A 26,300-nucleotide genomic window follows, 5' to 3' on the forward strand; every position below is an offset into this window, starting at 1 on the left:
ATAGCCCTGCATAAGAGGGCAAAGATAAAAGATGCTGTGGGTGTGCAGTGACTGTTCATTGTTGGACACAAACTCATTCTTTTCTAAAGTAGCAGGAGGCAACACATTGAAGGAATGAAATGTTTGCCTTTTCTTACTTACAAGCTGTGTATCCATGCGGAAATTATTTGACTTCTCTGGGGCTTCATTTGCTGATTTAAAAAGGTATTAAATAACCACACATAGTCCCCAGGGCTAATGTAAGTATTAAATGAGATACTGTATGTCCAATTAAGACATAGAGTTGAATAAAGGATAGTTTTTATCTCTATGGCACCTGAGCCTCAGGACACTCACCTGTTGCCACAATGCAGAGGGACTGCTAAGAGCCATGAATAGATTATCTTCTCAGTTTTCACGACTACCACCTTTGGCCTTGACATGCTTTGCGTTGTAGAAACTATTGCAAAAGCGGAGGCCGATCCTAACTGGCTCAGCACACATTGCGGTTATAATTCTGACTCTGCACTTACTCTTTCTAAATTTCATCATCTGTGAAATAGGTACAGTACATTCTTATGGGAGTTTTGTGATAAGCAGATGTGGACCAGAAAGAGCCTAGCACAGAAGCTTTGTATGCACGGAATAAACTCCAGAAATAAATGTATGTTGTGGTTGTTATCTTTCTACCAGGACTTATATTTACAAAAAAAAAAAAAAGTTTATTGAATGGATGAATGTATGAATGAATGGAGTAAGCCAAATCAATAAATAGCCTCTCCTAGCTATTGCCTGATGCCACACTGTAAATAAATATCACTAACATGATTACTTCATGAAAGACGAGCGTGTGATTAAATAGCTCACACAAAGCACTGTGCTTTTCAGGTGGTGACTGCTGTAATGGAGAATAGGACTTTGCTAGAGCTTAGCTCTGTAAGCTCTGGTTCTCAGGATTATCCAAATATTATTTTTATTTCCTGCCAAATTTATGCATACTATATAATTGACCGTCCATTGATGGTGTAAATTTTCTGTTTACACTTTGATTTTTAACACTGACCGTATTTCTTTAAAGAAGTAAACACTGCTTTAGTCAAAGCCATTATAAAAATAGCCCGTGTTTCCTAATGGAAAACCAGATTCAGTTAATCACTTGACAAAGTTTCATCGAATATTGTTTTGTTAGCAACTCCGATCAATGCAGAAAAGTCTAAAAATAATTGGGTTTCAGAAAAGGCATCTGGGATGACATAGGAGGGGAATATAATGTTTATCTGTGGCTGGTGAATTTTGTGTAATAATCCTACAGATAAAATTATAGTGCCTGGGCTAATTAGTTGTTCTCCAAGTGCCCTGACCAGATCTATTTTTCTCCCATCTCCGTCTTGCCCCAAGAAGAGCTCTCATCTTTCTAGCTTTCTTGACGGTTGTCTTTCGTTTAGGCTTAGTGGGAGGATCTGACATAAAAGGTGAGGAGAGAGACCCTGTTTCAGGACCTCACCTCTGGCAGATGTGGCAACCTTCCAGAAACATAGCTCCCTGGGCACAAAAATCCTCCAAAGCTGTTCTCTTACTTGGATCCAGAAACTCAGTTCTTCCCCTGTCCATGTAGCCACTGGGGTAACAATGGCTTTTCACCACTGCCATCTTTTGGTGCCTTGTCGTCCCTTGCTTGGTGCAGTAAACTCTGTGCACACTGTATAATAGTCCCTTCATTTGAACTCTCAGAGGTAAATTCTGTTTTCTATCAGGCTCTGATTTACACAAAGATCAAAAGAGAACACTCTGTTGCCACATATTTACCAGTATTTGACTTTTCTACAAAATGGGAATAACATTAGTATTGACTCATGTATACTCTGCAAGGCTGTGAAGTTGCTATGTAATAATGAGAGGGAATCTCATGACTTCTCCTGAAAATTTTGTGTTGATAAGCTTTTGTGTTCTGAGTGGTAAATAATGAAGGAGACTCATTTTTTTGACCATAAGGAAGCCAGCCTGAAAATGTAATGAAGGAAGACAAAGTTGAAAGAGATGCAGAGAAACTTGGCTGGAACTCTGATCAAGTTGTACCTACGGGCTCCTCCAATGGCAGGACGGTTTGAGTTTTCCTTTGCGGTTTAAACCAGTTTGGATTTGGTTGTCAGGATTTGCAAACACAAAAGATCCAACGTTGTAGAAAAAAACAACTCTTCTCACATATTTGCTTATTGAATGTGGAGAGCATAAATGTAGTTTATGATAAATCTCTACTTTTTGTAAATCAGCCTATTACCCCAGGCTTGCTGAGTGGTCTGCTTTGATAGGTCTTTATAAACCCTGCAGAAAATAAACAAATCTAAATTTGAAGATTTAACTAAATGCAAGAAATGTTTCTAATATTTACAATATTAGAATATTAATCGAGTAATTATAGAAATATTCAAGCCAGCGCCCTGGTTATACACATGATGTTTTAAACCTGTTTAGTATCTTAGTAACTGAAAATACCAGCTTTCTAGACCAATCAGGAAAAATCAGCTTTGCGCGTTATCAGCTCAGCACTGAATATAGGTAATGTAAGTTGTAATACACAAAGGTCAAAAAATAGGAGGAGATGAAATATCTGAGAACTTGAAAAGATGTACTATTTTTGCCAAGAACACAATGTCTGCTGTCTTCAGAAAATTGAGTTTAGGGAAGATTACAATTACACTTTTATACAATAGTAAGTTTGAATGTATTTGTAAATTTATTTGTTCAAAATGATGACATTAGCAAAAATTTTACATAGCCTGTATTGAATTTACATATTCAAATGAGGCTTTACCAGTAATAATGGGGTTTAATACAGAGCTAGATAGAATTTGAAGTTCAACGTTATGTCAAAGAATCTAAGACCCTATGAATTACAAAAGATCAATATTTTTTTATTTGATTTCTTCTGAAAATTAGACAAGAAAAGATTTACTAAATTGTTGACATGTATATACATATATATATAAATATATATATATATACTTATATATATATATATATACACATTTACTCCAAATTTTACGTCTAGGGAAATAAGAATATTTGCAATAACTCAGTTAACATCAACAGAAAGCTTCAAAAAAGAATTCTGAAAATGGCAGGCAAATTATTTTTTTTATTGTAGGCAATTATTTAAACTGCATATTTGGCTTTATATGCATTATAAATCATGTGGGGAAAAGATCCACATTGCAGTTAGGTTTTCAGTATCTAGCTTTCTTTTTTTTTTTTTTTTTTTTTTTTTTGAGCAACGATATTAATGGGATTTTGCCAGGTTATAAAAACGAGGGCTTTCTTGGGAGTTATTTATAATTTCCAAGCTGGATGGCGGAACGCACATAGACACATCGGAAGGTGGATGGTTGGATCTCCCAGTACTGGACCGGGTTGCTGAAAAGGCTCACACCTGAATAAGAAGCCTTTTTGGTGTTGTATCCAGGTGGGCAGAAGTCGTTAGACCCGACTGCAGAGATATTGTTGTTATGAAGGTAGACAACCTGCAAAATGAAATAATGGAGAATGATTATTTTCCTCTAAATATACTAAGCCATTCATGCAAATACCTTATTCTTTTTCTTTTATTATTTACTCTTTATCCTAGACCCATCCTTTCTCTTACACTTTCTGCCCAACCATCAACAAATGCTGCTAGCTTGATCTTCAAAATGTACCCAGAACCCAGTCCTTATCCCCACATCGACTTCTACAACATTGTCCAAAACTGCCATTATCTCCTCCTGGATGATTCAAGCTGCCTTTATTGTTGTCTTTCCTGCTTCCTCTTTTGCTCTGAAGTCAGTTTCCCTTCCTTCCTTCCTTCCTTCCTTCCTTCTCTCCTTCCTTCCTTCCTTCTTCCCCTCCCTCCCTCCTTCCTTCCTTTTTCTTTTTTATTTTCTGTAACCCTGTAAGTTAGCTCATAGAACAATTACTTAAAAAATTGAGCCGTTATATATTCTTTGCCTCAACACTCCAATGGCTTCCCATCTCATGCAGAATAAAGTCCAAAGTTCTCACAATGACCCACAAATCCAACATGGTCTGCCATCCTTCTGCTCTGACCTCATCTCCCCTCACTATTCAATCTAACTGGCCTACCTGCTTTTCCTCTATTACAAAGATCAAGGTCCTTCCTTAGGTTGGCACACATTGTTTCCTCTACCTGGCCTTATCTTCTCCACGATATCTACAAGGCTTACTCTTTCACATAGTTTATGTAACTTCTCCTTACCAGAGATGTCTTCCCTGACTATCCAATGCTGCCATTCATTCTCCATCCCAGTCACACTACTTTAAATCTTCACAGTAATTATCACTATAGAGCATATTATATATTTGTTTGTTTGTTTCACCTGTTTTCCTTCTCTAGAATAAAAGCTCCATGAGGAAGGAAACTTGTTTTGTTTTGTTCATGACTGTATCTTCAGTGTCAATTAAACACAGTAGGTGTCCAATAAATATACGTTAAATGAATACATGAATAAATTGATGTTATTTCATAAATTGTGTCTACATGGGCTGTTTTCAAGGCAAAGATAAAATGAGGGACCTTTGAACAAGATTATGCAGAATGAGGAAGTAATATATAATGAACAAGAGGAGTGTGCGTAGTATTTGAATCAAAATAATCACAAAGTCTAAGAAACACTTGAGTGTCATAGCATTTGGAATGAATAGACCTAGAAAGTTTTTTTTAAGTTTATTTATTTATTTTGAGAGAGGTACAGAGAGCATGCAGGGAAGGGGCGGAGAGACAGGGAGAAAGAGAATCCCAAGCAGGCTCCACACTGTCAGCACCGAGCCTGATGTGGGGCTCAAATTCATGAACTGCAAGATCATGATCTAAGCCCAAGAGTCAGACACTCAAATGACTGAGCCACCCAGACACCCCAGACCTAGAAATTTTTAATAAAAATTTATTCCATATTACAAATTCTATCTTATGAATAGAATTCTATAGTTCATTAGAATTTTTTCTGAAATGTATTTTATGATTATGTTTAAGATAATGGTAACTTGTTCATAGGTTTTTCTCAGGGATATTAAATATTACACTTATGAAAGGGCTTTAGAAATGGGTTTTCATGTAGATGTGATTTCTGAAGAGTGAGAAGTGACTTATCATACAACCTAACTTAAAATATAATAGTAACGTGACAGTTTCTAAAGTGTGTTATAAAGCCTATGAGATGCTTCCTTAAAATAATTAACTTAACCCAGAACACTCCTACTTATATGCAGGTGAAAAAGGCCTTGTTTAAGAAAGGTTTTAGAAGGAAGACAATAAAAACAGAAACAAGTGATATTAAAGCCAAACAATAGCTATAAGTATTTTTTTATAATTTTCAAACTTTGAAAATTTCTTCTCATTTGCCATTCTCTATTTCCTGGCAGTGACTAGCAAGAAAGGGGGCTCATGTTTGGTTAGAATTTAGGGCTAATACTGAAGGTGAGAGAAGAAAATGTCAAGACATAAAGCAAGTATTAGTCTGTGTAAAAAAGAAAATTAGATTCTCAACTCATTTTATAAGGTCATTATTTTCTATTATTAAAACCAGGCAAAAATCATGTTCATCATCATCACACACACACACACACACACACACACACAACCTACCTGTAAATATTTCATATTAGCATAAAGAACTTTAACAAAATATTAGGAAACTGTATCTCACAAAATATAAAAAGATTATACACCATGACCAAGATGAAGCATAATTTATCTCAGGCATGTAAAATTGCTTTAACTGGAAATTAATTAATTTAATTTACTCTATTAAAAGAATAAACAACCAAAACCACATGATCATCTCAACAGACACAGAAAAAGCATCTGAAAAATTCACTACAAAAACTTTCAATAAACTAATAAAAGAATCTTCTTAACTAGACAAAAAGCATCTACAAAAGACCTGTAGCTAACATCACACTGAATGGTAAAAAATTGAATGTCCACCCCTCTCTTAAAATAGAAAACAAGTCAAAGATGTCTAATTTCATCACTTCTATTCAATATTGTACTGGATATTCTAGCCAGTGCAATGAAGCAAGAAAAATAAATGAAAATAATTCAGATAAGAAAAGAATAACTAAAACTGTATTTATTTACAAGTGACATGATCCCAAATACAGAATATCCAAAGACGTGCACAAAAACTTCTGCAACTAAAAAAATTTCAACACAGTACCAGGATAGAAGATCAATAAACAAAAATGAATTATATTTACATATACAGTAAAACCTTGGATTGCAAGTAACTTGCTCTGTGAGTGTTCTGCAAGATTAGCAAATGATTCTAATAAATTTTAACTTGATAAATGAGCGATGATGTCTTGCAATAGGAGTAGTATGTGATGACAAATGTCACATGGTCACAACTGAGCCAATTGTTCTTGAAATTAACTTTGATTAATTTGGATTACAAGCATGTTTTTGGAATGAATTATACTCACAAACCAAGGTTTTACTGTACTAGCAAAAAAAATGCAAAAATGAAATTAAGGTAACCATTCACAACAGCATCAAAAATAATAAAGAAAATGACAATAAACTTAGTAAAATAATTGTGAGACATGTATACTAAAAATGACAAAACATTGCTGTGAGAAGTTAAATAATATGAAATAGAGAGATATTCCATGTTTATGAATTAGAGGACTCAATATTGTTCAGATGACAATTCACCCCTAATTGATCTATAGATTCAACACAATCCCTATTTTGCAGGCTATTTTTGCAAAAATTAAAAGCTGATTCTAAAATTTATATGAAAACGCAAAGAAACAAGAATAGTTCTTATTTTTGAAAAATAAGAACAGTGTTAAAAGACCTTCACTCCCAACTTCAAAACACAGCCAAAGGCTAGAGTAATCAAAAAGCTTAGTGCTAGCAAGCAAAATGTGGTATATCCATACAATGGAATGTTATTCACTGATAAAAATGGAAGAACTACTGATACATGTTGTTATGGGTGACCTAAAATCATTACAATAAGTCATTCTATTTATATGAAATGTCCAGGAAAGGCAAATCCACGGAGGTATAAAGTAGATTAATGATTTCCTGTGAAAGGGGATGAGATTGAAAATTGACTGGAAATGGATATGAGGAATATTTGGGGGTAACATAAGTACTAGAACTGAACTGTGGTGACGGTTGAACAACTATATAATTTTGCTAAAAACAACTGAGTTATATGCTTACGAAAAAAGCAGTGATATGGGCGAAATCTCTAAGAGCCTATAAGAAGGGATGTGAAATGGGTGCACGGATAGCCAATTAGAGATGAAAAACCAAGAATGAGACCCTTCTGAACGTGAGACCCTGTGTGAATGCCCATGAGATTTGCTGACATTCAACAAAGATTTCAAAATAGCATGTTTTATAAATTTTTCTCTGTGACTCACAATAAGAACACATTATACACTAAGGTTTGGTATATATGAAACTACGCATTTAAACAACATTTTTACGAAATCCTTACCATTACAGTGATATTTTCTTTCCATGCATCCTATCCTATCCTTTCTCATCCCATACATGTTAATTAACTCATCAAACTTATTTTATGAACTCAATAATGTGTCCAGACTGAAATTTGAAAAATGGCAATCAAGAAGATAACACGGATTATTCTGGGATATAAAAATGAAAACAAACCAATCCCCGCAGCCCCCCAAAAATGCCCACCACCAACAGAAATCTTAATAGTAACAATGGTAGCTATTACTTGGTCTTCTAAGTGTCTTGCTTTTGCTTGTGCCTTCAGATCTGCTTACTCATTATCCTACCACCATCAAAGACACACTAAAAAAGAATCAGCGTGAAATACAATGTTTTCAAGTGTCATCTTTATACTTATAATTCAGATACTTTATTGAAATCTAGCTAACGTGAATCCTTATAGCTATTTCGCTTGGAGTTTTTGTCACAAACCAATAAAAAAAAAAAGACGTCCATCACATTTTGGCAGAACTGATGGTAGAGTAAGGGATAAACCTATCTTGAACCACAAGCAAAAAAGTTGAGATACTAGATTACCAAAATGGCAACTTTATAAAAAGGTTTTATCTATAATAGAGCATCAATGTCAAGATATAATTTCTGAATCATCATGGTTCAACTAAGTACCTAGGTAAATATCTGACAGAAGCAATTTAAATCTGAACTTTATAGAAGCTGAAAAATTAGATAAAATAAGCCAATACATAAAATCTATGAATAACCACATTAACTTTTGAATATAAAATTTGAATAATATAGGGGCGCCTGGGTGGCTCAGTCGGTTAAGCGGCCGACTTCGGTTCAGGTCATGATCTCGCGGTCCGTGAGTTCGAGCCCCACGTCCGGCTCTGTGCTGACAGCTCAGAGCCTGGAACCTGTTTCAGATTCTGTGTCTCCCTCTCTCTGACCCTCCCCTGTTCATGCTCTGTCTCTCTCTGTCTCAAAAATAAATAAACGTTAAAAAAAAAAAATTAAAAATAAATAAATAAATAAAAAATAAAAAAAAATTGACTAATATATTTGTGCAATTTCCTGAGTAACAGTGGAAATATTATTTTGTTATATGTGAAAAAAATATTATCACTATTTAAACTGATGAGCATGCCTTACATTTATAGGTTTACAGACAACAAAGCTCTATTATCACCATGGGCCATTGGACCATATCTTCTTATCCTTATGCATGTACTATAGCTTGATAACTGACATGAAGTTAACTCAGTCACAGAACATTCCTTTTGACCTATATTGCATCTGCTAAAGCTAAAATTTAAAACTTCTCTTTTATTCCATATCTATTCATCACAAATGATCTCATCTCCTTCAACCAATATGTTTTTGTTACACTGATCTATGGCTTGAAACTACCTTGCCTGCTTCCTAAAACATACTCTATTCTAGAAGATAGCATTATAATAAGGTTAAGGTAATAGTCCTATTAAAAAAATAATAATTCAAGCCTGTATTTTTCAGGAAACCAGAATGAATAATGATGTGGAAACATGAAAAATATCTTTCTGCAAAAATATTGCCAGGCAGAGCTACCTGCCTCCTAGCATCCCAGTAGGGAGGGTTTGCTCCCTAGAGACCCCTTACAGGTTTAGTGGTGCTGCATTACCTGGATGTATTTGTGCTCCGCCAGCCCACCAGGTACTCTGATAAGCTTATTGTTGTCCAAGTGAAGCTCCCTCAAATGAGGAGTGTTGGCCAGAGTGCCATTGTCAATAGCAGAGATGCTGTTAAAACTCAGTCCCAACCTGCAAAAGGAAGCGGAAATGAATGCATGTCCTCTGCTCAGGGCACATGGATGCTTTCTTCACAGGTGCTGTGTGATTTATCAAGTCAACAGCAAGGACTTTCTTTGTTTTTGTATTTACTGTTCCCTTTGCTTAGAGTACTTTTTTCCAACCTTGCTGAGCCTACATAAAGCCCATTTGTTCCAAAGTTCCCACCATAGAGTCACTTTCTCTTTTTTTTTAAATGTTTATTTATTTTGAGAGAAAGAGAGCAAAAGCACATGTGTGCAAGCAGGGGAGGGACAGAGAGAGAGAGAGAGAGAGAGAGAAAGAGAGAGAGAGAGATAATCCCAAACAGGCTCTGCACTGTCGGTGCAGAGCCCAACCTTAGGCTCCGAACCAAAGACCATGACTTGAGCTGAAATCAAGAGTCTTGGGTTTAACTGACTAAACCACCCAGGCACCCCAACTTACTCTCTTTGAAACTCGTCTGATCCTACCAAACTAGATAGGTACCCCTAGTAAATGCTCCTATAGCATCCTGTTAGCACCCTCTTAAAAAATTCAAGGGACTGTGTACTTGTGGTCTCTCCTAGAGAAAAGTGACTGTTTTGCAGCATATCCAGTCCTAATAGAAAGCTTCTTATGATCAATGAGTCGCTGCTGAATTGATTTCTATGTATAATACATATGATGAATTCACTCCGTAGAATACTCAAAGGAGTACTATTATCATTTGGGTCACTTTAGAAATCAAACAATTGTATACTTATTATATACATTTCTTCATTGGAAATAAAAGGTAGAAAGTTCCAATGAATCAGTAAATATATCTGCCAGGAAGGTTAACAGAATTAGCATTTTGCTTTCGTTTGAGTTTATCAGTGATCATCTGCTACTATCAGAATTTGCCTGGTGCCAGCATTCCTGGCTTCTGACCCTGACCTCTGACCTACATGTCTGTTTCTTGGCCCTTTAACATTTCTTCTACAATACCACTCAAAGTTTTGGGCTGCATTTTTTAAATTAAGTGCGTAACAAGTGAAAGTTCTGCAGCCGTGCGGTCCCTTCCTAGTAAATGGGATTCAAAAGTCAGAAGAGGTTAACATGGAGACAAGGTTGATGTATTTGGCATTCCGAAGATGAATGCCTCTGTCAAACTAGGGTGCTGTCAATCCTAAAGGGCAGAGAGGAGATACCTGGGATGAGGCAACAAGGTAATGAAAGAGAACCAGAAAACTCAAAGGGAGAGAAAGAGGAGGAGTCTATTGGGCTCCTTCACATGATGTGGAATAGGCTTGGAAACTTTCTGTGGGATCGTTTTAGCTTGCCTTCAGCTAGTTCTGATTTTTGAGCCCTTCTGAGATTTAGATTCCGGTTTATGTAACCCAAGTCTCTCAGTTTTAATCATGACTTGGTATTTGAAATAACTGAGATTATACTATGTTAATTTTAAGCTATTAATAAAACAGTGGATTTATCTTAGCTATTGATTATTAACCTGGCATCTTGGCAGAGAACACGTTGTTTCCCCACCACCCCACCCTCCCCAGTCTTAGACATTTATTTCTTGTTTCTGATCTTGTCTCTCCTATCACAGAGTCATGTCTCCTATTTCTTACAACACTCCAAATCCCATATCCAATTTTGGGCTACTACATTCTTAGAATATAATATTCTTAATAACTGATTCAAAGAAACTTCAATTTTATGGTGATTTATTTATATGTTCAATCAATAAATATTTTTGAGGACCTGCTATGTTCAAGATATTATTCTAGCCTTATGAAGGCAGAGGGCACATGGCTCAAAAACAATGATTCCTTCCATTGAAGAGTATTTCATCAAATAAGGGAGATGATGATATATGTATACATATATAACAAAAAGGAAAGTGTGCCCCAAAACCATCTTATATTTTTGGAGAGAGGCATATACTATTTCTCCCCACATGTTCCTAATAACTAATTGGAATATTTGCCCCACAACGTTCTGAGATCAGTGGCTGCTTTTTTTCTTCTTTTCCCAGTTTTGATTTTCAATACCAAAATACTTCTCATGTCCCAACATCAGCGAAGAGTAAACAACATGAGGATTTGATGGTTTCATAGACATATTTTTCTGGACTTGATTCCAAAAAGAAATTTGTCTGATAAATTCAAGAATTGGAAAAATTTGCTTGGCCAATGGGTCAATCTGCTCCAATTTAATGAATGGAGTTAAAAAAAAAATTCCATACCACTTTCAGTATAAAATAAACTTTTATTCTAAAAAGGCACAGATATTATTAGGGGCTTACCATATTTGGAATTAGACTATTGTACATCTCAACCACTGCTACCACTAACAGCTGTCCTAAAGACAGTTCTATACAATAGGCAATGCAACTGATCTTCCTACATTTTTCTGCAGCTAGAGGGACCAAATCAACAAAAAAAGGTCAGTGATGCACAATGCTATTTCAAAATATATTTTCTATATTAGAGGCTGTAATGAAAATGACTTTAGATTTCTTCTCGTCTGAGACTTAGGGTAATACACTGTGTTATAGTCACATCTATATGCTCACCTTCAGCTCTCACCACCCACCAGCTCACTGGGGAATACCCACAGAAATGGGAAAAGCTGTGTTATATATCATCTTGTCTTAGCTATTTCTCAAGGATAAATGATATACTTTATTTGTCTCCCATAAAATTTATAAAGAAAAAAAGAGAAGTGAGTCAATTTGGCATAACACTACGCTCCTTCGTAAGAACATTCAGCAATACAGTTCAAGAGCACAGTGTTTTTTGAAGATAAAGCAAATAGTTTGCAAGCCTTCTCCTCTTTTTATTACTTAACCAGATTGCAAACATAAAAAGATTAAAGTTAGGGTAGAAGTCAGGAAAGGAACTAATGATTATCTATCAGGAAAAAAAAAGTTAACAAGGCCCAGAAACACACACACACACACACACACACACACACACACAACCCAATGACTTTTGTAAGACTACATTAAATGTTCCAGAGACATTTTAAACTCTTCAGAGAATAGAGATATGAGAATCTCATCATAATCATCCGGATACAATGGTGTGGGATGCCCAGTACTTCCATGTCCTGGTAGCTTTCATTGTAAGGCATTTTCAAATTCTGAACACTGGGTTATAATGTAATCAACCTTCTGTTGAATTCAACTAAGTTAGAACCTACTGAATAAGCATGTTGATTTAATCAGGTACATTGTACATGAGATATGTCATGGTTATGCTAAGTATGCCATTTCATGGCTTTTTAAAGAAATAATTGAGCATGCTGAGGTCTGAGATGGTTGGGACCAACAGCAAAAAATATGGTATGGTCAGAAATTGCCCGTGGCATTTCTAGTTCTAGGCATGTGGGCACCTATACATCAAGCCATTTTACAGACATAAGGTTATGAAAGAATATTATTACTTAGCCAAATTATTCAGTCCTTTCAGGCTAGCTGCATCAACTTTGGAGATTTTGTTGCCTTCAAGATGTAATTCAGTAAGGGAAGGAGGAAGACCTGGAATACAGAAATACAAAATGTTACATTAGCAGATAAACGTAATGATGGGATGTAAAGACTTAATGAAGACAAAGGCCACCAATTTTCTAAAAGACAGAGTGTCAAAGGATTTGCTTTACATCATTTTCATTGGTTTTGATTTTTATCTTTTTTCTTCATCCCTTTCATAACAATATACACTTCTAGAAGTAGTACAGGGGCTTTTTCCTTTTCTTGTAGTTCGATTTTAAACAAAAACATGGACTGTGGTTTCTCACATAGTAGATTTTTGTCTCAGGAATTCTTAGGATACAATTGTAGAACTGAGGTCAAACCCTGAATCTCATTAGTTTCTTACACTTCTGTTAATAAGTTAACACTACCGTGGATAAAAGATGACAACTCTTTATTATATGCTTTATTATAGCATTTGAGCTATAATAAAGAGATCATGTATAAGTTAAACCTATAGGCAAATTTAACTAAGTATCTCATTCATGGGCATTATTAATAATTGACGCTGATATACTGTGCTGGCTTCAGTCTTAATCAGCTTTTCTGCATTAAAAATCAAACACATGGGACGCCTGGGTGGCTCAGGAGGTTTAAGCGTCTGACTTCAGCTCAGGTCATGATCTCACGGTTTCATGGGTTCGAGCCCCACGTTGGGCTCTGTGCTGACAGCTCGGGGCCTGGAGCCTGCTTCGGATTCTGTGTTTCCCTCTGTCCCTCCCCCACTCATGCTCTATCTCTCCCTGTCTCTCAAAAATAAAAAAAAGAAACAAGAAAACTTTTAAATAAATCAAATGCAAAAACAAACCCAACATCAAATTCCTCTGCAACACGGATGTGTCCAAAGAGCTAAGAGCTATTACTTGGACCTTTCAAATCAAGACTGTTCCCCTACACAAGAGGAATGTGGAGGCCTATAATCAAGCAACCTGCCATATGTAAAACACCTGGGGAAATAATTTCAGATCCAAAGTATCCACAAAACCTCTGGATAGTGCTTCTTGAAAGGCTATGACTTCTAAAAATTTAGTAATATTAAATAAGAGTTTAAATATTTTATTTTCATTTCCTCCTGCCATCTGAGGATGCATTATGCTTTTATACAGCTTTTTAAAGGGCATATTGTTCCACTTACAAGAATAGCACCAACCACAAAGAAAAGAGCAAATTGGTTACATGTAGAACTAACATCTGCTTAGCAGAGAGTGTCGGTTATTTGTCCATAAAGAACAAAATTGGAAAACTGCAGGTTATGTTCGGCATGAAATTGTCATTGCGTGTCACTGAATTCTATCAGTACTGTCTATTTAATGTAAAAGTTTAGTCCATATTTGATTTGACCTTAGTATCAGTTTCTCTATGGTGCTATGTTTTGTGTGGGAGCTGCTAAGGAAGGAATTTCTACTCCCTGCAAGTCTGAAACGTGGTCAACTCTGTGGCACTTTCCCTAATTTAGCTCATTTACTTGTTTCAGTTTACAAACTATTTTTTGTTAATCCCTGTTCATAGACGAAGAAACAGAGACTCAAAGTTACAAATTTGGAGACTATCTAGCTGCTAAGTAGGGAAGGTAAAATGTTCCCAGACAGTCAAAGGGAGTTAAATTGAACTATAGTTGCTCTTAACTGAATGAAATGAAGTTGAGACAGCATGAGAGAAGCAAGAGGGACTTAACTCCCATAAAGCCACTGGTCTGAGGCAAAGGTTAAAAGTTTCCATATACTTAGAGACAAATACCTCCTTCTGGGAAAGCGAACAAATGAGATAATAGTCATTACGAGTAATGGTTGTCTGGGCAAAATTAGAAGTAACAATTTAAAGCCTGCTTGCACAAGTATTTCTATTTTCCAGGAGCCCTAAAAGAATGTCAACCATAAAGGCATTCTAGGATTGTCTCTTGTCCACTGAAAACTAACGACCGCAGATAACGACCGTGGGATTGAAGAATGCTTCCCAAATCCTAGCCCCTCTCCCCTAGGAAAAATGCCTTTACAAGTCTTGCACAATACCCTTTCAGAGAGCAACAGTTGTCTTTCTTGTTGGCTCCCTTGTACACAAGTTATCTCCAATAAACTCCACCCACACTCTTTCCCTTCACTTCAGTGTTCATTTCTATGACACTGAGACTCAAGAACCTAGTCTCCGGGGTCCGGTAACAAAATCACAATTGCACAGTTCTTATGACTAAATATCATGAAAACACAGTCACTCTTGGAAGAAGAGGTTCTAACTACTCAAGTCTCTTTAGAATACACAAGTGTGGATTTTTAAAATACTCCCATATGTAATTAATGAGTGACTTTATAACAAACCATATTGAATACACATCGTTTCTTCCCTATCACCATGAAAAGATAGTATTAAAATGTAGTGTCTCTAGAACAATTATCATCGCATCCATAACTCTTACCAAGGTTCTAAGTGTCTTCCCTTTTGCAATGTCAGTTTCCCCAAAGTTAAGGTATAGCCAGGAGAAAGTTTGTGGAAGAAAACTTTGCAATAAGATAGAGAGAGGCAAATTTGCAAAGAATACCATTAATCTTTGCCACCGTAGCGTTTAGCTAAGGAACCTACACTCTAGTTACTTTTTTTGTTCCTTTCCCTTTTCATTTTTAAGGTAAATATGAGAGCTTACCTTGGGCCAGGTACTATGCATGCACATTCAAGTCTTATTTGTGTCTATCCTCACAAATATACTAGAAGATAGGTGTCACTAATACCTCCGTAGATAGTAAAACTGAGGTTTTAGAGATGTGCAATAATTAGCCTAAAGTCACAGAAAGACTAAGTGGCTGAGCCAGACCTCTCACTCCTGTTTTCTAAGTGGAGAAACCATAACTCATCACTTCATTCCACGGCCTTGTGTTTCCATCAGTGATGGTAGACCATTAATGTGGACATTAAGCCTCCCAGAGGCAGCTGATGGTCTGGTGTAAGAATCCAGCCTAAGAAAGGCAGACTCATGTATTTCATCAGCATAAATATGCATAAGAGAGAGGACTTAGGTAAGCAGCAGAATACAGTGGTCACGCACATGGGCTCTGACATCAGCACAGCACAGTCCCAGCTTGGCCACCTCCAAACTCCAAGACCTTGGTCACAATTTACTTCATGTCGTTAAGCTTTGGTTTTCCGTATTTATTAAGCAGGCATGATAATATTCCTAGAGAGGAATGGTTTGAGATTCATATAGAAAAATCCACAAAAAGCATTTGGCACAATACCTGCTACTAAATAAGGGCTGAACAAAATTTAGTTACTGTAATTTTTATAGTAAGTGTTTAATAAATAAAAGTAAGCTAGAAATGGTGAGAAGAGAGTACATAGAATAGGGAGAAGATGTGAGGAATATAGATCCCTAAGTGATGAAATGTGTCACTGAAAGATATTTTGGAGGATGCATTAAAAAGGACAGCAAAATCAAAGACTGGTTCCAGTTTTTTTATTTGGCCTTCTATAGCTCTATGGCCATAGGCAAAATGTATGCGTATATATTCTATACAAAAATATAATTAAATAATTAAAATATTACTAAAACTGATGTGCCTGGGTGGTTCAGTCGGTAGAGCATCTGACTTCCACTCAGGTCATGATCTCACAGTCGTGGGAATGAACCCTGCATCGAGCCCCACATTGAGCGTGAAGCCTGCTTGGGATCCTCTCTGCCCCTCTCCCTCTCTGTCTTACACTCTCACACTCTCTTTCTCAAAATAAATAAATATTTTTTTAAAGAATGACACTCGTTACATGCAACAAGTTGGAGGATCAATATGAAAGTGCTTTATAAACTATAAATGAGTATCTATCATCTATCTATCTATCTATCTATCTATTATCTATCTATCTATATCAGTAGTTGCTGTTATGGGCATAAAAACATCTTCTGTAGCAAAAAGACTATGGAGAGAGCAAGGGGTAGTAAGAAACCATTCTATGGAATATGTACTCACAGGAGCTGACGTTTCTGTGGAAGCACAATAAAAGGTAATTGTTTTCTGTGGGCAAGAACCTACATTTTGTGCCCAGTCCAAGAACAAGATATCTAAGCTGAGAAAGGGCCAGATGGAGGGGAAACTTGGAGAATACAGCTGGGCTTTTGAAAGATTAAAACCCTGGGCCAGGTAAAATGTGAAAATTAGAGGAATTTCTTTATGGTGATTAGATTTCTTTTCTTTATGGCTTATGTGTCTCTCTCAGGTAGCCCTTAGCACAATGACCTTAACCCCATGGCTGTGTAGTGATTGCTATTTATTTTCTGGCTTTGCTCTAGGTAATAAGGTCCATGAAGGCAGGCAGTATACCCTATTCACTGTCCTGTCTCCAGTGTTTGGTACTTTGCCTAAGCAAAATGAGTGTTAAAACATTTTTACAAATAATAAAAGGTAATATTAATCCACTATTTATTTACTTACATGCCTGATATTTTTCTAATTAGTTATTTAATCATTAGACAATCTAATGAGTTGTATGTTGGTGTTATTACCACTTTACCAATAAAGAAGTTAAGGCATAAATATTGAATAACTTGTCCAAGGTCTTAGAGCCAGTTAGGGACACACTGAACTCAAGCAAATAGACCAAAATACATATTCTCTACAACACTATTATATAAGACTTATTATATAAGTGGCCACTATGGATCCTCTTATTCAGAGAGTAAGATGGAAAGGAATTCACTAAAAGATTGGAGACTCAAAGTAAAAATTGGCTCAATTTCTGAGGTGTTCCCGTGTATCTTTTTTCCTTTAACACCAGCAAGGGATTCTATTCTTTAAATAACTGTACTTTTTCCCCTGTGCTCTCACAATTCTTTAACATGAAATCATTATGTGTAAGTTATATCTTAGAAGAGACTTTATAGGTCTCGCCATCTCTACAATGAGTCTAAATGGCCCAGGGGTCATCCAGGCTCAATAGAAACAAGGGTAGACAATTTACTGGAAATAACTGGAAATGTCCAGTAAAGACAATTTACTGGAAGTTGGCTGCTTCAGTCACCGTTTAAATTTCCAAAACAATTTTTTTGAATGTTAAAGTTGTTATATTTGGATGTTCAAACTGCTTTGGAGAATTTTCTATCACCTTGCGGGATGGTGGTTATATTGGTGTCGGCAATGCGGATGTAGGACAGCTTCTTCATTCCCTGGAAGGCTCCATTTTCAATTCCCGAGCTCTTCAGTGGGTTGGTGCCCAGTTCTACAAATGCAAAAAGTGCAAAGTTCTTAGAGAACAATATTAGGATATTGCAAATCAGAGTCGTGTCTGTTTCAACAAGGAGTTTAAGAGAAATTTGGGTCAATAACAGCTTGACTGAAAAAACAGAAATTAATGAACACGCTCTTCATAGGGATGGCAAACTAAGGTAAAATTTTCTCTCATTAAAACAAACAAAAACCAAACAATAACAATAAAACACAAAGATTTGTGGTAAAAGCAATAGGTTTGCCTGGAAATCAACAAACACAAGTGTTTATAAGTCACACTTATGGTGGGGCTATTACTTTCCTGAGATGAGGTGCAATGCTAAATAATCTGAAACTAGCATTTTGTAAGCCAATTATAAAATCACCATTTGTTATCACGATTAGAACACATTTGTTAAAACAAATGATTTATGAATGTTCACAATAGAAACAATCCCCACAGTGGAAAGGTATCCCCCACACATCTCTAATTACTACTTAATTCCATCCATTCCATTGCATCTTGGCCATACACGAGGGTGACTTTGGGCCTACAGTTTTCTCCACACTCCCAGATCCTTAAGATTGAGGAACAAAAACATTGTAAAGCACAGATTCAAAATCTCATGTCTGCTGGTCTTGCTACTGTTCCTGGTATAGGCTAAAGACATGCCAGTTCTAGCTAATTTCCCTTCCTGCAGCTAAAGCTTACTTGGAATCTTTTAAGGTGAACCTTCAATCCTGGCCTTAGAGTTATAAGAATATCTGTACCTACGACGATCATCTGGTTCAGGCCATTGAACACAGCTTTTCGCACTTTGGTGATCTCATTCTCGTGAGCACGCAGCTCCTGAAGAGTTTTGGGCATTTTTTCTGGCAATTCCTTCAGATGATTCTTGGACAGATAAAGTCGTTCCAATTTCAACAAAGGTGTAAATGCTCCAGGGCTGATTTTGCTAATTTTGTTGTTGACAAGGATCAACGTCTGTAGATAGTGAACAAAAACAACATATATATAATAGGTGTGTAGTTTATTTATTTCATTCATGAGACTAACAGAGAAATCTACAAAACTGCAAGAGATCAGAAAAGAATTAACCAAATGTGATTCTTTCATTTCAGAAGTGTAATGAGGATCTGAACATCAGAAATTAAGGTGATGAAATATAGATTATAATATAGATACAGAGACACTTAATTTTTCAACAGTAAATACTCCTAAAGATTGAAATTATGAGAGTAACCCAAAATGCCTGAAAACAAGCCAATGCCACAGGCATCCATCCCCCAGTCAACTTTTTAACCTAAAATTCCAAATTCATTGACTGCTGTCACGGATTCCACTGCAACAGGATGGCATTGATTTGTCCTGTCATCAGCAATGCAAGACATAAAATTTTCTTGCAGCCTTACAAATTTAGATAAAACTTTTCCCCAAAAGTTTGCCAAATTGGTATATTATGTTGTAGCTCACTGTAATTTCTTTGGATTTCTTGGTCACTTGAAAGGTAAAATCAATTTCCTTTTGTTCGGTATCTTATGGAAAGAAAGATTTGCGTGATCACAATACTTCTCATTTTTATTACATTTTAATATATTTAATAACTGGTTTATAGAAAATAAAGATATAGTTAACATGAAATGCAGAGCCTTAATATTTTTTATTCTGTTTTTGTCCTTTTTACATATAAGGTTTTATATAGTCAAGTATGTTAATATTTTTGGTAATTCTTAAATTTTTGTTCCTGCCTTCTCCCAATATAGAAAATTACTTCTGGGGCACCTGGGTAGCTCAGTCGGTTGAGCGTCCGACTTCGGCTCAGGTCACGATCTCACGGTCCGTGAGTTCAAGCCCCGCGTCAGGCTCTGGGCTGATGGCTCAGAGCCTGGAGCCTGCTTCCGATTGTGTCTCCCTCTCTCTCTGCCCCTCCCCCGTTCATGCTCTGTCTCTCTCTGTCCCAAAAATAAATAAACGTTAAAAAAAATTTAAAAAAAATTAAAAAAAAAAGAAAATTACTTCTCATTCCTTATTGTTACACATATAGCTATTGCTAAACTTAGTTTTGGGCTACTTCTTTCTTTTCCAATGGTATGTATGTCTATAGAACCATACTTCTTATTATTCCAAGTCTTCTTGTCAACTAATCCTATGGGATTCGGGATAATTTTATCCAGGTCTGAGAAACTTGCTTTTCAGTTGTAGTTCACTTTGTGCATATATGAAAATGCACGGGGACAAAAAATAAAACAATGAGAACTTACACTATCAGAAATGCAGAAATACTTTCTGAAGGTAACAGCTGGTAGGTTAACCCATGTACATCCTCATGTTGTTCCCATTATTTGACTAATTAAACCTTATCACAAGTAACAATCTTTTAACTGATCCTAAAAGATGCATGGGTTGGTTAAAACAAAATCCCAGGAAATCCCAAAGCATATTACAAAAAATTCAAACACCCGCCATGGTTCAAGTCATAGGATATTAATATTTACAAGCAAAATGTCCAGGAAATTAGTAACAGCAGAGCTAGAAGAGCGGTCTAAGAGGAGCTGCATCGTTGAAAGACACCCAACATGGCAGATGCTTAATTAATTATGAAGAAAGAGGAGAGCATCTATTGCCATCTATGGAAGAAAACTCTGAAAGCTTGGCATCAGTAAATGTATTAAACGTGGTCTGAAAATCTGCTTCTTTTACGTTAAATGTCAAAACCTATTATGCAGAATCACCCTGATGATGCATTACCTGTTATTTCAGCCAATAAAATATTACTTTGTTCACTAGGTAATAATTAAATAACACCTCTACCTGTGAGCACGCCATAGTACTATCCGCCGTTAAGTTTTAGTGGCAGTAGGACACTTGCCCCAATTATTTCTTCAGTACACTGGGAATAATAATAGCACCTACAGGGGGTTATTGTGAGAGTCAAAGCACAGTGATGCATATGGACTTCTTTGCAAAGCACTTTTCAAATGGCATTGCTGGTTGAATGTCTTAATCCAGTGGAAATCACACCTGCTTTCAAATTAAAATACATTTGAAAAATAAATATAAGCTATGAAAATTTCGGTCATAATGAGGTAAACTTTTAAGAGCTATATGAGCTAGAACTTCATAGAAAACAAATCCACAAGCGAAAACAAAGTTATTTGTGTATATACAGTATTGGTAAAGATGGCTGATGTTAGTTCCATGCACACTGATACCTATTTAAGAAAGCACACTCATAAAATAACAGGCAATGACAAGATTGTAAGATAGGAATAAACTAATTACATTGGCTAACGCCAAAGGCCAGCAAAAGCAGAGAAAGAGTCAAAGGTGAACCTCAGGTAGTCATCAGGAGATCAGCTAATGAAAAGAAGGAACCTCTTCCCATAAACAGCCTGAGATGATCTCTGAAAATGGTTCACCTCTCACTTGATCCAGAAAATCCTACAAAATCATGCAAGCCGAGACAATCAAATCTTTGTGTTCACTTTAAAAATGCACGTGAGATTTCCCAGGACATCAAGGAAAAGCCACCGATTATCTGAAGGATGTCACTTTGCAGAAGCCACATGTGCCACCCTGTCACTACGATCGTGGAGTTGGTAGCTGTGCCCAGGCCAGAGAGTGAAGCTGGACACAGGTGGCTCAGAAAGAGTGCCGAGTTTTTACTGAATATGCTTAAAAAGTGCAGAGAGTAGAGCTGAACTTAAGGGTTTAGATGTAGATTCTCTGGTCATTGAGCACATCCAAGTGAACAAAGCCAAGATGCAGGAGTTAAACTTATAGGGCTTATGGTTGGATTAACCCCTACCTGAGATAATCCTTACTGTAAAAGAGCAGATTCCTCTTAAATCAGAAGAGGAGGATGCACAGAACAAAAAGATATCACAGAAGAAACTGAAGAAACAAAAACTTATGGCCCAGAGTCAATTCTGCAAAAGATAAATGCAAACAAGAGTGAAAACAGAAAGAAAAGAAAAAGGAAAGAAAGAAAGAAAGAAAGAAAGAAAGAAAGAAAGAAGAGAAAAGAGAAAGACAAGTAGAATCGACTCATCAAGACTTTGCTAAGAGGTGAGAGAAGTCAGAGGAGAAGAGAACTTGCTGCTTGTGGGCAGGAAATGACTTGAGCATCACATAGACTAAGATTGAAGCATAGCCTCAAAAATCAGCACAACCTACTTCCTTTCCTTGGTAACTAAATAAAAAGGGATCTAGCCTGGGAGGTATGGGAGAGGAGATGAAAAGAAAACAGGCAATGGAAATGGAGTGGAAGAAAGAATAAAAGCATTTTCACCACCTTCATCCAAGAAGGTGATCGAAAGTTACAAACTTCCAGTTAAATGAGGGCTGGGATGTAAGGTACAACATTACGACTGCAGCCAACATTGGGGTATGGTATATTTGAAGGGTGCTAAGAGAGTAAGTCTTAAAAGGTCTCCTCGCAAGGTCACAAGGAAAAATACATTTTTTTTCTTTTCACACACACACACACACACACACACACACACACACATATATTGTTCAAGATGAAGGATATTAACTAAACTTATTGTGGTGATCACTTTGCAATATATGAAGTCATTATGCTGTATACCTTAAACTTATACAGTGCTGTGTGTCAATTATATTTCAACACAATTGAAACAAAAAATGTTAAAGCCTGACTTAGTATTATTTCCCCAAAACCACTAATGCAGGTTTATACTGTACCAGGTATCGTTTTAAGGGACTGTATGGTTACTATCATATTTATAGGCAATAAACGTACAGAGTCAATTCAGAATGCTCTCAAGTTTGCATCCCAAGATTTGGCTCTTATTTGCTGTGTGACTAGGAACAAGTAACTGAATAAGTAACCTCTCTGTGCCTGAGTGTCCTCATCTGTATAAGGGAGTTATCAAGAGTGTCTACCTCATAAGAGTTGTAAGAATTACATAAGTGACTGTATATAGGTATTAAGCCTAGTATGTAGTAATTGCTACACAAATGTTTGTTATTATGAAACTTTTGACAATTTTTTATTTTTAATTAAAAAGAACTTCCTTACTAGATTTATTAAGCATTTATTCAAAGGAAATATATGAAAAGTTGGCATTGTAATACTTAATTTTCCATTATTTCACAGAATAATTATGTTTTTTCTATTACATAGAAAAGTATTATATTACATTTCTATAAGTATAAAACTACTCTTGCACAGCATATACTACTCATTATGAGACACAGAGTTTAAATTGATCAAATTATTGAGAAAAAAAGGAAGCTTTCTGTTAAATCCTTTCTATTTTAATCTTTGCTAAATTTTCATTTCTCTTCTTCCTTCTCATTCAAGCGTGCCTTTCCTGGCTGAAATTATAACGTTTATTTGCAAAATAACAAGTTTAGAAATGATCATGAATGAAAGAGTAAGAGAAAAATAGCTGGTTAACATTCCCTGAACAGTTGGAAGCTCTAATAAACTCTTCCTCTCTTCAATGTATACTTTGAAGTAGAAGGAAAGAGATTCCAAGATAGTAGTTGCCTAAAACATACTGAGAGGGAGACGTGGAAAAGAAAGAACATCTTATTACAAATGCCAGATTTAATGAGAGTGTCACAGAAACTAGATATCTCTTATTTAAGGCTATAAGGAGGTCAAACAAATTATTCAGATTATACTTAAACATACAGTAATTTGAGATTAGAGTAAGAGAATTCTCCTTCCTTAAAAAAGTACCTTTAGGGTGAAGTTATAAAAATAAAATGAAGCCTTTAAATTTTAACTCATTGGAAATAACATTAAATTTTTCTTAATCTTCTAACATATTCAATGACAGTTTGAAGAGTCATTGACAGACTGTGTTGGTTTCACCATCAGCTCACTCCGAGTGAAAACATACCATGAAGGCAGAGAAAACGTGAGTTGGGGCTCAGGTCCGTATCTTATCAGTAGAAATGGATCCCATCGCTTCAAGATTTGAGATCTCTAGCTCATGCCTTATCTTCACTCTTTGCAGCCTGTATCTTTCCCTCCAGCCAACTCCTGTATCTGCTTATTTTCTTTGCCTTGCCTGTCCTTTCACACAGAAAACCCTCTTTTCTTCTCTTCCTTTCAAAATTCTGCTAACCCTCTAGATCCTTTGTCCAATATTCTCTCAAATACTAACTGGTAACCTGATGTAGGACATGTCTGATTTGACTCTTTCTTAGTACCCATAACATTATCTCTACATCTCATAACTATGCAATTCTCTCCCTTTTTTTTCTGAAAATTCTAATGCTTTACATTGTATTTTTAATGTTAAGCAAAACTCTGCTCCCCTGAAATTTCCACTCAGTTGCCAATAGGACAATTCTGTCACTTTGTAGTTGAAGTAAGTAAATTCAATTTCTCTTCTCCAATATGGCCCTTCATATATGTCACTCGTGACCTTTTTTCATTCAATTTAGATATCCACATCTCTGTCAACTGTGCCTATAAGAGATGATTTCCAGATTCTTTATCCCCATGATGATCATTCTGAAGATACTTAAAGGTTAATGCCCTTCTAAAAATGTCTTGCCCAGGACCAGACTCAATACTTCAAGAGGGGCCTACAGTGAGGTGTTTGGCATTTATTATGGACATTGAAACCCAGCTTCTTTATAATAAACGTGCAATGATATTCTGAGGGGAGACTACATTCTACTCATCCCACAGGTAGAGAGCTGGACTAAAAATACAGTTCATAGGGATTCTGATGACCTACCTGAAAAGGCAATGCACTTTCTCTTACAGAAGGCTGCCTTAGCAATACTTAACCCTATTTGATTGGGTTGGTCATTCTCCATTTATAACGTACTTTCTCCCAACTACAGTTATACTCATTCTTTGTTCTATGTGACCTTCCTCTATGTCCTGGGAAGTGAACTTGGAAACTGCCTAACCCAGATGACCCTAACCTCTGACCTCTCATTAGGTTCATCCATAGGAGACACTGACAGGAAATCAGGAGGTGGGAATACAGTTCCCCACTTCTCTCAAGGTGGGCTTGCATACTTCATAACGCTTTGTTGGCTCCTATATCCCTTTGTAAATAGTCCCTTCAGTAAAGCCTTCTCTGTGAACCCTTTTGAGAGTGCCATTAATTTTCTGCTGGAATCCTATCCGGTACACTGGATGTGTGACACTATAATAATGACAATAAAAGCACAGATACAGATAAGAATGAAGCATGCATACTCCTGCATACAAAGCAAGATCTAGATATATAGATATAGATGTTTGGAGATAGAATTATATTTACTAAGTAAAACATGGATGTTTATCCCTTTTTCTATTGGTGCCAATCTTTGAGCCTTTAAAACACTTGCACCTCTTAGAAAATGAATGAAAGAAAACAAAAAGAAATAAATGAATGCTAAGATGAGTAGTCCATTTTGTTCGCCTAATGAAGTACTATCTAACTGGGGAGATAAAGACTTTTATTCATGAAACATAAGAGAAGATTAAGATATATATATTTTTAGGAAGCAAATACTAAAGATATATGGGGTATATGCAAGAAAACTGGCTGACTTTTAGGGGTTAATGAATACGATGCTTTGCGCCCCTATCGCTCCCTAAACAGAGAATTTAATCAACACTTATGTGTTGATTTATTACTATATAGTACCCCAGGCCTTACCTAAGTTTTGTTTTGAAAAATCCTCTGAGTCAGATCTTGTTACAACTCACAAACCAACCAACAAACAAATACACAAAGAATCCTTACATGAAGGTTCTTCAGGTTCTTGAAGTCTCCATCTTTGATTTCGGTTATTTTGTTGTTTTGCAAGTCCAGCAGCGTAGTGTCAGGAGGGAGCTCTTTTGGCACTTTTTCCAAACCTTGCATGAGAGTAAAAGTGACGTATAGTCAGTAAAAGGGGCACATGACTACACAATCACAAGGGATGTGTTTGCAAAGAAATCAGTGTTACAATGAAAATTTTACCAGTACCATAATTTTCTTCTTCTAGGAATTATACCGATTGTAGTTTAAAATATCTGCTTTATTTTTCCCAAAGAAGTCAAAGGATGTATACAAAGGATACATATATATAAAGGTTACATATATGTATATTCAAGTATAAATAAACACATCATCTTCCCCATGTAATTACTTTTCTGAATAAAAGTAAAATTTATATTTTGTAAGGGAGTGGCTCAACTTTCTCAGTGCACATTGTTTTACCTCACTGTTCTTGTTTTAACAATCAATTCCTTTGATAAATGTTAAGTGCAAGCGACCTCTAAATCTATACTTTCTGCATAAATATACCATGAGTAGAGAAGAGCTTCAGCCAAATCATCAAAGACCCTTTAGACCTAACATGACATTGCCACAGATCT

General features: G+C 36.2%; 1 protein-coding gene across 2 annotated transcripts in view; it reads right to left on the bottom strand.

Annotated features, from left to right (window-relative positions):
* Positions 1 to 3,215: 3,215 nt before the first annotated feature.
* The window catches only part of DCN (decorin), a 41,993-nt gene continuing 18,908 nt past the window's right edge, over positions 3,216 to 26,300 (bottom strand). For both annotated transcript variants that reach the window (XM_049626079.1, XM_049626080.1), the window contains exons 3-8: positions 25,684 to 25,796; positions 18,724 to 18,937; positions 17,852 to 17,965; positions 12,682 to 12,775; positions 9,123 to 9,261; positions 3,216 to 3,497 (exon numbers count right to left, since the gene is read on the bottom strand). In XM_049626079.1, the coding sequence (XP_049482036.1) occupies positions 3,303 to 3,497; positions 9,123 to 9,261; positions 12,682 to 12,775; positions 17,852 to 17,965; positions 18,724 to 18,937; positions 25,684 to 25,796 (869 nt within the window). In that variant the 3' untranslated portion in view covers positions 3,216 to 3,302. The remainder of the gene's footprint in view (positions 3,498 to 9,122; positions 9,262 to 12,681; positions 12,776 to 17,851; positions 17,966 to 18,723; positions 18,938 to 25,683; positions 25,797 to 26,300) is intronic.

This window comes from Panthera uncia, chromosome B4 (assembly GCF_023721935.1).
Source record: "Panthera uncia isolate 11264 chromosome B4, Puncia_PCG_1.0, whole genome shotgun sequence".
Classification (NCBI taxonomy): Eukaryota; Metazoa; Chordata; class Mammalia; order Carnivora; family Felidae; genus Panthera; species Panthera uncia.